Source organism: Lycium barbarum, chromosome 6 (assembly GCF_019175385.1).
Source record: "Lycium barbarum isolate Lr01 chromosome 6, ASM1917538v2, whole genome shotgun sequence".
NCBI classification, from domain to species: domain Eukaryota; kingdom Viridiplantae; phylum Streptophyta; class Magnoliopsida; order Solanales; family Solanaceae; genus Lycium; species Lycium barbarum.
Window position 1 is genome coordinate 107,845,417 of NC_083342.1, and position 11,746 is coordinate 107,857,162.

The following is an 11,746-nucleotide window of genomic DNA, read 5'->3' on the forward strand; positions in this document are numbered from 1 at the left end:
TTAAATATATTCTTCTTGCAGAAACACTTTTAGTCCCTTGAAAACATTTTTGGAGTAACTTTTTAAACAAAAAAGGGACACGTGAGTTCTAATTTGTCTGGGCCAAAAGCAAATATGGAAGACTTTGTAGGAAATAAAGAAAAAAGCAACATTGCGTAGTTTTCTCGTGACTTCGCCTCCCATGCATGATTTGTATTTTAACTAAATTGATGGGTGAAAATCATTTACCCTACCCAACTTTATTTTAAAAATCAACTTCTCCCCTCAATTATGAACAATAGATATTCTTCCCTCTTATCTTATGCAATATTTATTTTACCCTTATATTTCAATTCTCCATCTATGTATTATTTTTTTATGTTATACATAATATTTATTTGTCTCAACCTAAGTATTTATATATTTTTATTTAATCTATAAGTAAATAATCCTTTTTATGAATTCGTCACAAAAATTAATGCTACTTCTTATGTTATTTTAATATTACATGTATTGAGTATGTTATAGGTATATAGGTGCATATTTCAATTCTCTCTTATTTTCTATTGTCTCTATATATAAAAACCAGTTTTGTGTGATAATACAATATTTTAAGAAATTATGATTTAATTCATTTACAATATAAATAGATAATCTGTTAGGATTTTGTTATAGATTATATCTCTACTTCTATTGATTGTTTTTGTATTACCTGCATTGAAATGTGTTTAGAGTTATTATTACCGGTTATAATTTTCACTTGTATAAATCGATATTAGAGTTTTGATTACTATAAATAAAATTAATTTATTTTATTCTGCTCATTTATTTCATTATAGAACGTCATTAACTTATATACTTATTAGTACTTCTCACTTTTTTTTGGTCTGAAAAATAATAATATGTTTATTTTTTAATAGAAAATATGTTACGTAGATTAAAAAATAAAAAATATCATGATTTTTAAAAAGTAAAATAAAAAGACAAAGATCGATAATGTAAGGATAAAATAGGCATTTTAAAAAGTCAATTAGGACAAAGGGGGAAGAACGTCTATTATTTAAAGTTAAAGGGTGAGTTTAATTTTTAAAGTAAAGCTGAGGAGGTTAAATGATTTTCACTCAGTATATACCTAGCTTTTTGTACAATAGAAAATAACTTAATTATGCTTATGCATCACAAAATTCTTTTAAAAACATAAGAAATACTAAATTCGATTGAAAAAGTCCAGAAAACATATTGTAGTATATATTTTAGGCAGAATACCTAATTTACCCCGAAACTTAGAGATAAATTTTTTATGACACCCATTCATCACCAACAACTATATAAAAATATAATTGAGTTGCCAGTATTAAACGGATGTGTCATAGAGATTGGTCTTAGGGTCAGGAGTAAACCATGTATTCTGACTACATTTTAAGATGTTCTATGAATCTTTTTTTACCTCATACTTCCTCCGGTCAGTTACTTGTCGTTCTTATTAAAAATAAATGATCCAAAATAGTCATTTTAAAAAATTAAGATATAGTAATTAATTATTAGTTTTCACTTTTATCTTACTCAGTAAATGTGGAGAGAGATTAATGTGGTGAAAAAGAGAATAGTACTCCTTCCAGATAAAAAAGAGTGTCCACTTAATCAGTTACACACATCTTAAAAAAATACTAGCTCCTAGACAAAAATAGATAATTTGACTAAGCTACTCATAATTAAATTGGTATTGAGATCTGATCACTTAACACTTATTTAGAAAATTTTTGGAAGAACAAGATTAATTATTTCTTAATTTGATAATTGAACATTCTTTTTTAACAAAAAAAAAAGTAAGTGAATATTCTTTTTAATCCAGAAAAAATATCAAAAAATAAATAAAAATAATTTACTCAAGTTAACTTTTTAATTAATGTTTTCTAGGGGGAGGACAAAATAAACATGACAAGTATTAAAATGGACCGAAGCGAGTACTCTCATATGCTTTATACATTAAATAATCTTGAGTTGTGTGCATAGGCTGAAATATCCACTTGGGTTTTTTAGTTATAAGTGCTACTTCTGAGTATTTGTGGATTAATTACTGTCTGATATTCCCTTCAAACTAACCTGTCTTTGGGTTTTGTGCATATAATAAAGTACTCCCTTCAGCTGGCATTTTCAACGTACTCAGGTTGGCTTCTGCTGCACTATTTAATGGTACTGAAATTTAAGATTTCTGTCTTTCTTTATTGGTTTCCTTTCAGAGGCTTAAAGTTTTTGTCTAAATAAATAACAACAATCTTTATTATTTTCTTCGTCTTAAAATATTTGTCGTTCTTTCTAAAAATACTTATCTCAAAATATTTATCATTTTATTTACCAACAAAATTAAGCAATTTTTTTTCATTTTACCCTTATATTATTTAGCAACATTTAAGAGGTTCTCGCCATTAATAGAGTAGATATTTATTGAGGAGAGATTATATGATATTAAGAGGATAAAATAGTCAAAATGCTACCCTTATAAATGTTTTCTTAAGGGGTGTGCAAATGAAAAATGCGACAAATATTTTGAGACGAAGGGAGTATAAAGGAAAATAGAAACTCTTAAATAATTTTTAAATAATTCTGCTTCATTTTACTCCCTCGATTTCATAATAAGTGATTTTTTTAGCTTATACACACCCCTTAAGAAAGTGTTCGCTCCTAGACAACTAGAAATGTTTTTACCGACTTACCTTAATTAAATCCCTAGAAAAAAAAAATTCTAATGATTCTTGATTATGTAAATAAGGGTAATTTTGAAAGAATAAGATCAATTTCTTCTTAAAATTCTAAAATACCACTTATTTTGAAACAAAATGAAAAGTCTAAAAAAAATCACTTATTATGAAACGGAGGGCGGAGGGATTATATAAGAGACTCCTGTATATTGTGACGTAAAGCTGTAATATTCAGGATAATGGACAAAATTACTTTGGTTAAAAAAAGTTGTGAACATAATTTTCGTACAAATTATGTTTTGTCACAATTTCGTTTCCGTTTGTCTGGGAAATTGTGCTCTACGGTGCCTGTGCGTCACGAGGTCAACTATATTATTTTAATTAGTTTTAGAAGATTATTTGTACTCTAGTATTTAACTAAAATGTACAAATTATTGTAAATATCCCAATTAGTAACCGACTTTTCACTTGAGAAATCAGCTAAATTAAAGTACTCTTTAAGTCCCAAAGTGAATGAGAGGGATTCGGAATATAAGCTCAAACATTTCATTTTGGTATAAATCAGATAATTGATTTTCCCAAATTTTAGACTTTCACTAGTAGATTGCATAAATAATAGTACTATACTACACAATAAAACATTCTATAATTGAAATATTTGACAAAATACTCTCGTACTGCAATCAAATAAATATTTTTGGCTCCCTAATTATCAACGTTGTCATCCAAGGCAATACAATAAAACTTTAAACGTGACATTGTGTCAATTAATTTAAATGAGTAGTATACTACAACAAAAATTTACTCAAATAAATTATATACATCAAACCAATAATAACATGTCAAGTATCTCTACATACGGTTTTATTGGTTAGTCCTTAACTAATCAATGTACATTTTACCTCAATCTATTGCTTAACCATACTAAATAGTGTGATATGATATATACATATACCTAAGTTTATCTCAATCTATTGCTTAACCAAACTAAATATTGTGGTATGGTACATGCATTATTTACCTAAGTGCTTGTGAATGGTCTATGCACCTGACAAATTTCTATACATATTTCACAAAACCATCAATTTAAACGTTTAACTTGGTACAAAGGTAACCACAAAAAAAAAAGAACTTCATAGTACTAAATATCGTTCATGAATGTGATTAATTCCTAATACGCTAGGGGTACATCTGTATAGAAAGCATAAACAGAACCTTAGGAATGAGACAAAGAAACCATATTTTACTACAGAAAAACGTGCTTACAAAGCAGGATCCTAAATTAATTATCAAGAAATGTACTACTACCCTACTTTGTAGTAAGTGTATAATCTTTTAAAATACATGCAGCTTCTTCAACCTCAAGCATTTCTTGAACTTTACAACATTAGTTCCTGAAAAAAAAAAATCAGCAAAAAATTCCATTTGCCATGGGAATTGCAAATACAGTTCTTCTGTTATTCATGGTGTTTCTTCTATTTGATTTCTCAGATGAGTTCTTAGAATCTTCACAGTATGAAGCTATAGTGAAAATCAAGCAGCTTTTGAACTTTCCACAAGCTTTGAGTAGTTGGAGTGACAACACAGATTTTTGCAACAGTGAGCAAAACACTGCCTTAACACTCATGTGTTACGAAGATAACATAACACAGCTTCATATTTCTGGTTACAACTGGTTTCCTAATTTGCCTCAGGGCTTTTCTACAGACACCCTTTTCTCTAATCTTGCTCTTTTGCCTAATTTAAAGGTTCTTTCTTTGGTCTCTTTGGGTTTGAGAGGAACTTTGCCTAAAAATATTGGCTTTTTATCTTCTTTGGAAATTGTCAATATCAGTTCAAACTTCTTTTATGGTGAGATTCCAGGAGAGATTTCACATTTGAAGGGACTTCAGACACTTATTTTGGATGATAATAAGTTCACAGGTCAAGTTCCTGAAGGGGTAGGTTCACTTTCTTCTTTGTCTGTTTTGAGTTTCAAGAACAATTCTTTTTCTGGTTCATTGCCTAATTCTTTGTCCAATTTACAGACCCTAAGAATCCTTTCTGTTTCTGGTAATAATTTTTCTGGGGTTGTTCCAAACCTTCAAAATCTGTCAAATCTACAAGTTCTTGATTTGGAAAGTAACAATCTTGGACCTAATTTCCCTAATCTTCCAACAAAGTTGGTGTCTTTAGTACTTAGGAAAAACAAGTTTAGTTTAGGGGTTCCAAAAGAACTGAGTTCCTGTTATCAGTTAAAGAAACTGGACATTTCTTCCAATGAGCTTGTTGGACCCTTTTCACCAACCATTTTATCTCTGCCATCACTTAGCTATTTGGATATTTCTGGAAACAAACTCACTGGGAAGCTCCTAAAGAATTTGACATGCAATCAAGACATTTCTTTTGTGGATTTATCATCAAATCACTTGACAGGGGAGTTGCCTGCTTGCTTGCACCCTAGTTTTGGTTCCAAGATTGTATTGTTTTCGGGGAATTGTCTGTCGAATAAAGAGCAATGGCAGCATCCTTATTCATTTTGCCATAATGAAGCTTTGGCTGTTAGTATTGAGCCTCATAATAAGGAAAAGGTTAAAGGGGGAAATGGTAAAGCTGTTCTTGCATCAAGTATGGTAGGAGGCTTTGTTGGAGTAGTAGCGATTACCGGTTTGGCTTTCGTGGTTTTTAAAGGAGAGTATGCCAAGCAGAAAGCTAACAAAACCCCTCAAACAAGATTGATATTTGAAAAGGTCTCTCCTGCTCACACCCTTAAGTTGCTTAATGATGCAAGTAAGCTCTCTTTCTCTGTCTCACATACACACATATTACATTAATGTTTCAACTTGTGAAAGTTTTTAGTCGTTTCATACTTGTTTGAGTAATAGCAATGAGATTTCCCAATATCATGCTAACAATAGTTAGGATTTCTAGAAGAAGATGCCATTTGATTGATGAGAAATAAAAAGGAATATAAAAAATTCGACTGAATGAAGCTGACGGCTACTTTTGAAGTAACCAAAAAAAAAAAAAAAAGGGTGGGGGGTGGGGGGGATTGGAGTGGGAGACGCAAAGTCGAAAAGAGGATTCCTCACTTCTTTCTCTCTTTCAAAGGCATGCATTCTGAAAATTGTAAATCTGATGTTCTGTCATTGTACTCGAAAAGTTTATATGAACCTTTAAATTTAAGCATTATTCCGTAAAAGGAGTTTCCTTTTATATAGATTGAACATATCAATTTTCTTTAGGAAATTGTCAATATTGTGTGATTGGAAGGAACTCTGTTCTTGCCTAAATTTCAAGATGAATTTTTAATCTTTGATTCTTGACAGGGTATATTTCTGAAAAAAGGAAGTTGGGACTGCTTGGGGCCCCTCCTTATCGAACGTTTGTCTTGGATGAGCTTCGAGAGGCCACTAATAACTTTGATATATCAAATCTAATTGGTGCCAGCTCCATTGGGCAGGTAAGCATTTTCTTACTAAATACTGTAAGACCATTTGAACAATGTTAGTCCACATGCACTGTTTTGTAGTTAAATTCCTCAATTCCCTTGCATCTATGTTGAATGCTGACTGTGCTTTTCTGTACTCTGAATAATAGATTTACAAAGGGCGGCTCACGGATGGCACTGCAGTTGCTATAAGAAGCTTAAAAATGAGGAAGAGGCATAGCGTCCAGTCCTACACTCATCAACTAGGGCGTATTTCAAAGATCAGATACTGCCATTTAGTTAGCACTATTGGACACTGCTTTGAATGCTATCAAGATGACTCAAGTGTTAGCCGAATATGTCTAGTCTTTGAATTTATGCCAAATGGGACGCTGCGGGGTGTCATATCAGGTATATAGTCTAGAAAAATTCATCTGATTCGCTGAGTTATCATTTGGCATTACAACTGCAACAATTGGTAATTAAGCATTTAGTTTTAGCTATTTCACTATTTCTATTTTCTACCATATTACATAAATCATACTAAGTCCAAGTAAATGACTTCTTATACATTGAAAGCCTAAAACAGACGTTATAACCTACAGGCATCTTTGAAATTTTGCAAGAACCCGTTTCAAATTGTATTGATGCATACAGTCTACTGCTTCTCAAAAGTGCTGATGAATTTTAAGGGGACACGAAATGCTTTTAATCAGTTTCTCCTAGATTAGGCAACATGATGTTTCTCCTTTGCAGATTCTTAAATGTACAAGCATGTATTGTCTTTACAGTTGTTCTGAATTCTTATTCTGGACTTCTTTGCAAACACTCGGTTTTGTAGAAGCAAATTCAGCTAAAAAATTTACATGGACGCAAAGGATGGGAGCTGCAATAGGGATAGCAAAGGGAATTCAGTTCCTTCATACTGGAATAGTACCAGGGATATTCTCCAATCGATTGAAGATAACAGATGTCTTGCTGGATCAGAATCTCCATGTAAAGATTAGCAAATACAATCTGCCTTTGTTAATCGAGAATAAGAAAATGGTATGCAAACCTCTTTTCTCCACTGTATTCTCTCTTAATCACTCATTTCATTCTTGAGCATTCATTGTTTTGTTATTGCAACTGATCTTAGGATACTGGACCGTCTTCTAGTGGATCAAAGGGAAAAGACGGGCAAAGGTAAATGATCTCATTATTCTCAGCTACATTAGGTCTTCATTGATCTTCTCTTTTATGGTTCGATTTCAGAAGCACTTAGTGAAAACTAATCTTTGTTATACATTTAAATGCAAATTGGTCTAAAAGGGTTTTAGGGAGTCCCAAGTGTATGAACCCCACTATGGTCTTGACCAATTCTTGCCATATAGATAGGCATAACTTCGAGTGTCCTAAGAGATTCCGAGATAGTACTCTACTATTTTCAGGAGCAGCAAGTTGCCTACTAGTTAAACACTTAAAGTCTATCATGCCTCACTCTCTGATTTATTTCTTCATTTGACTTCTTCGACTGGCAATGAACTGTTTCAAAAAATTTCCCCTTCCCCTGTCGAAAGAGCAATGCCTTTTTTGTTTTCTTACTCTACTAACCTCAGAAAAAGTAAATGGAGTTTCGTCGTGTTAATGAATTCCTTCTCCTATTAATATCTTCCTGAATGCAGGTTAAAATACGAGGAGAAAGATGATGTGTATGACTTCGGAGTAAAAGATGATGTGTATGACTTCGGAGTAATCTTACTTGAAATCATATCGGGAAGGCCAATCGATACAAAAAACGACATAAATGTTTCTAAAGACATTGTAAGAGTCACTTATTCTTTATGAAAAGATTCATGTCATCAAGTTGAAGCACTATTTTTCTAAACACCTTTTCTTGTTGTCCTTATTGCAGCTAATAGTTAGCTTAACAGCTGACGAAATAGCTCGGAGGAACATCATTGATCCAGCTGTTCGGAATGAATGTTCAGATGGTTCGCTTAGGACATTAATGGAGCTATGCATAAGATGTCTTTCAGAAGAATCATCGGAACGTCCTTCTGTGGAAGACTTAATATGGAACTTGCAGTTTGCAGCTCAGGTCCAAGACCCTTGGAATAGAGACACCTATGGCAATCAGGAGTCCCCTGATCATGTGTAAGAAGTTGTTAAAATATTAAATGATCAATGGACCTTTTCTTGTACAAAATGTAACATTATACTAGGATATTTAGTTTCATATGTTTAGTAGTCTCTATAATGAAGCATTTCTCATCATTGGTGGCCATGAGGTCAGTACTTTTTTGAGGATACATTTGAGCCAAAATATGTCTCTTGTCTTCTTTTTGGTGGAGATATCTTTGAAGGGTAACTGGATCTTTTAGAATCCTAATCCAGTGACTAGGACTTCTTAGAAAAAGAAAAAGAAAGTATTGTCTGTACTACTCTTGAAGTGTCAGCTTTCCTTTTCTTTATTGAGTTAGACGCAACCAACTAAAATCAGCTTGTGAAGAATAATAAATTGCCAGGATTTTAGCCACAAATGTGGAAAAGATCCGGGCGATTGGTCAGGATCTGTGGCCAATATCGTAACATCACCTTAACTTGTTGTTAAGGCAAGTCTTATCCAATATCAAATATGAAATCATGGTTACCCACCAGGATTTTGGGTAAAAGGTTATTACTGCACAATTTTCTTAACGAGGCCAGAATTTAAAAGGCGGTACCCCAAAGTCCAATTTGTGAGAACCACCCCTTAGCAAATTATTATCGTTGGACAGGAAATAACGCGTGGTGTCCCCAAAAGTGTCCGGTCTTGAATCTTTGTCCTCGCTTAACCAAATCTTTAACAAATGAATTTAACATGAAAAAATTCGATAGGAAGAACTTTTGTTACTCATTAGGCATAAGTTCTAGCTTTTACCTATAAAGCAGAATTTATGGTCAATTGAGCAGGTTCACTATCTTTGAATATCTTGAATTTCACAAAACTAATTTATGTTCACAATTTATTCCCGATGAGAAACAAAAGCTTTGCCTAGCGAATTTTCTGAAGCGGAGATTATTTTTAAAATTTTTGTTAAACAGGGCCAAAAAATCAAGACCACTCCTTATGGAGGTCATTTGTGAACTTAACCCTCATTCGAGTACTATCTGGTAGTTAACAACAATAATAATATTTTCAGTGTAATCTAGGGAGTAGAGTACTATCTGGTTTGTTAAACAGGGCCATAAAATCAAGACCACTCCTTATGGAGGTCATTTGTGAACTTAACCCTCATTCGAGTACTATCTGGTAGTTAACAACAATAATAATATTTTCAGTGTAATCTAGGGAGTAGAGTACTATCTGGTAGTTGAATCAAGGAAATTTGCCCTCTGGATAAAGTAATTGCACGGTTTTCCCTTCAAATGGATTGATATTTAATTTTTGTCCTTCAAATGGGTGGTCTTTAATTTTTGTCCTTCAAAATCGAACTTATGCCTTTAGGGGTATAAGTTTTTTAAGGGCGGGGGCATAACTTGTAGATATTATATTCTGTAACTTATGCCCCTATAGGCATAAGTTCGTTTTGAAGGCAAAAATTAAAGACGAGTCCATTTGAAAGGAATAAATTAAAGACCAGCACAAAATAGGGACAAAACTGCAAATGACCCACTCTGTATCAGTAAGCCTGGCTCAAAAATTTCACAAATGGGCCCAACTTGAGTAGCAGACAGGCTCATTGTTGTTGTTGTTTTTTTTTTTTTTTTTTTTTTGGGCACCGATTGTGTACTTCTTTTGGGGTGGTCTTTAATTTTTGTCCCTCAAATTGTTGGTCTTTAATTTTGTCCTTCACTTAAAAAAATGACCAAAAATATTCCGAAATTCTGGGTTCGAACCCCTGCTCAGTAAAAAAAAAAAAAAAAAAAACCACAAGGCAAGGCTTTGCAAAAAGTTTGTCTTATGAGACAGACTTTGCCTAAGGCATTACTAAAAGTCTGCGGTCTCCGATAGACTTTTAGTTATGCCTTAAGTCAAAGTCTGTCACATAAGAAAGACTTTTCTTTAAGGCATAACTAAAAGTTTGTCTTATAAGGCAGATTTTTTGCAAAGCCTTACCTTGCGATTTTTTATTTTATTTTTATGACTAAGCCGAGGTCCAAGCCCATAACCTCGGGCTAGGCGAAGAGCAAAAATTAAAGATCACCCCCCGACAAAGGCAATCGGGCAAATTGGCCCTCATTATTGTTACGAAATTAAATTTAGGGTTTGATCTAAAATGAGATCACATTACAAGCAGCAATATCAACTTCTACGCTTGTCTAAGTTGTGCAAAACTTGAATACTTGAATTACTGTTCTGTATGTTTCATTTTATATGACAATATTGAACTGAACAAAGATTTTAAAGTATTAACTTGACTTATGTGTCATATTAGTAATAGTGAAAGAAATTATGAAAGTATTGGTTTAAAAAGTTAATTTAATAGAGAAATCATCACATTACAAATTAAATCGAATAATCTCATAAATGTATTCTTGAAACTTGAAAATTACAGAATTTGAATGATGTCCAACAATTGTTTTGATTTACAAGATAAAAAGAATGAATTACAAATTGAACCAATCAAGAACTTGTGTGTTTTTCTATTTGGACTAGCTATATAATCCAGAAGATATTGTAGAAAAAATAGAAAGAAGATTCCATCATTTTTAGAACCTTCTTGCAGATTGTGAAATAAAGACTCGTTCAACCATAATTTCCATTGACAAGATAGCCTGTTACGGTTCAAAAGGGTAGCTGAATTCATGCAAAATCATGTGGAGGTGGATTCTCTCTCATGACATTTCACAAGTTACAAATTTCAGACTTTTGACTTTTTGAACTCATTCAGTTCCTAGGCCTTGACGTTGACTTCTCTCCAGTAAAAAGGACAGGCCTCTTTAACTTATATCTTGGCAGACATCATGACCATCGACCTATATCATATTATGGAGGTGTATCTATGCCGGATTTTGTAAATTCTACTGAATTCATTATTTTTAAGTCGAACTATATATAGATGTAAAAAAAAAAAATTTGAAAGGTATACATATAATAAGATTACACTTTCTAAACTTATTTGGATCCGGAAATCACCTATTATCTACCACACACACTCTTTCAAAACACATAATGCATGATTATTATTTTGAACCATCTTTAGCCTAAACGTGTTGACCAAGCCGGCAAGCCCCCATAACTCTGACCAAGGAATGTGGCTGACTATGAAGCCTACCATACAGGAGTTTCTTGTCTTTTCAAGCAAATCATACTACATGCAAGTTGATCAACAATTCATTAGATAAAGTTGAGTTAAAAGAAATTCATGAACTTTAGTAACTTGGGAGGGTTTAGGGGTTGTTTCGGGCAAACACTGAATAATCTCTAACCATAAAGACTCACATGCAAGAACCTAGAAAACGAAGACTTCCTTCTCAATGTAAACTTTGGAAAGGCATCAGTGACCCTTTAATACAATGGACAAACTTACAATTCAATGGCCTGGCAACAACATGCAAAGAGTAGCATTCATTTTTTAATCAAGTCCATGCAAAGAATAGCATTCCTTTTTTATCAAGTCCATGCAAAGAGTAGCATAAGTTGAAGAAAAGTGTAACATGATGCAATAATCTTGACAAAGATAGGGAAGTAACA

The 11,746-nt window shown here is 32.8% G+C and overlaps 1 protein-coding gene across 1 annotated transcript; it reads left to right on the forward strand.

Annotated features, from left to right (window-relative positions):
* Nucleotides 1-3,924: 3,924 nt before the first annotated feature.
* LOC132645325 (probable inactive leucine-rich repeat receptor-like protein kinase At3g03770) lies at nt 3,925-8,518 on the forward strand. The gene is made up of 7 exons (XM_060362254.1): nt 3,925-5,447; nt 5,987-6,120; nt 6,258-6,498; nt 6,929-7,134; nt 7,226-7,272; nt 7,752-7,890; nt 7,982-8,518. Exons 1-7 carry the CDS (start codon nt 4,109-4,111, stop codon nt 8,225-8,227), a joined length of 2,352 nt encoding a protein of 783 aa, XP_060218237.1. The 5' UTR covers nt 3,925-4,108; the 3' UTR covers nt 8,228-8,518.
* The last annotated feature ends 3,228 nt before the right edge of the window (nt 8,519-11,746 follow it).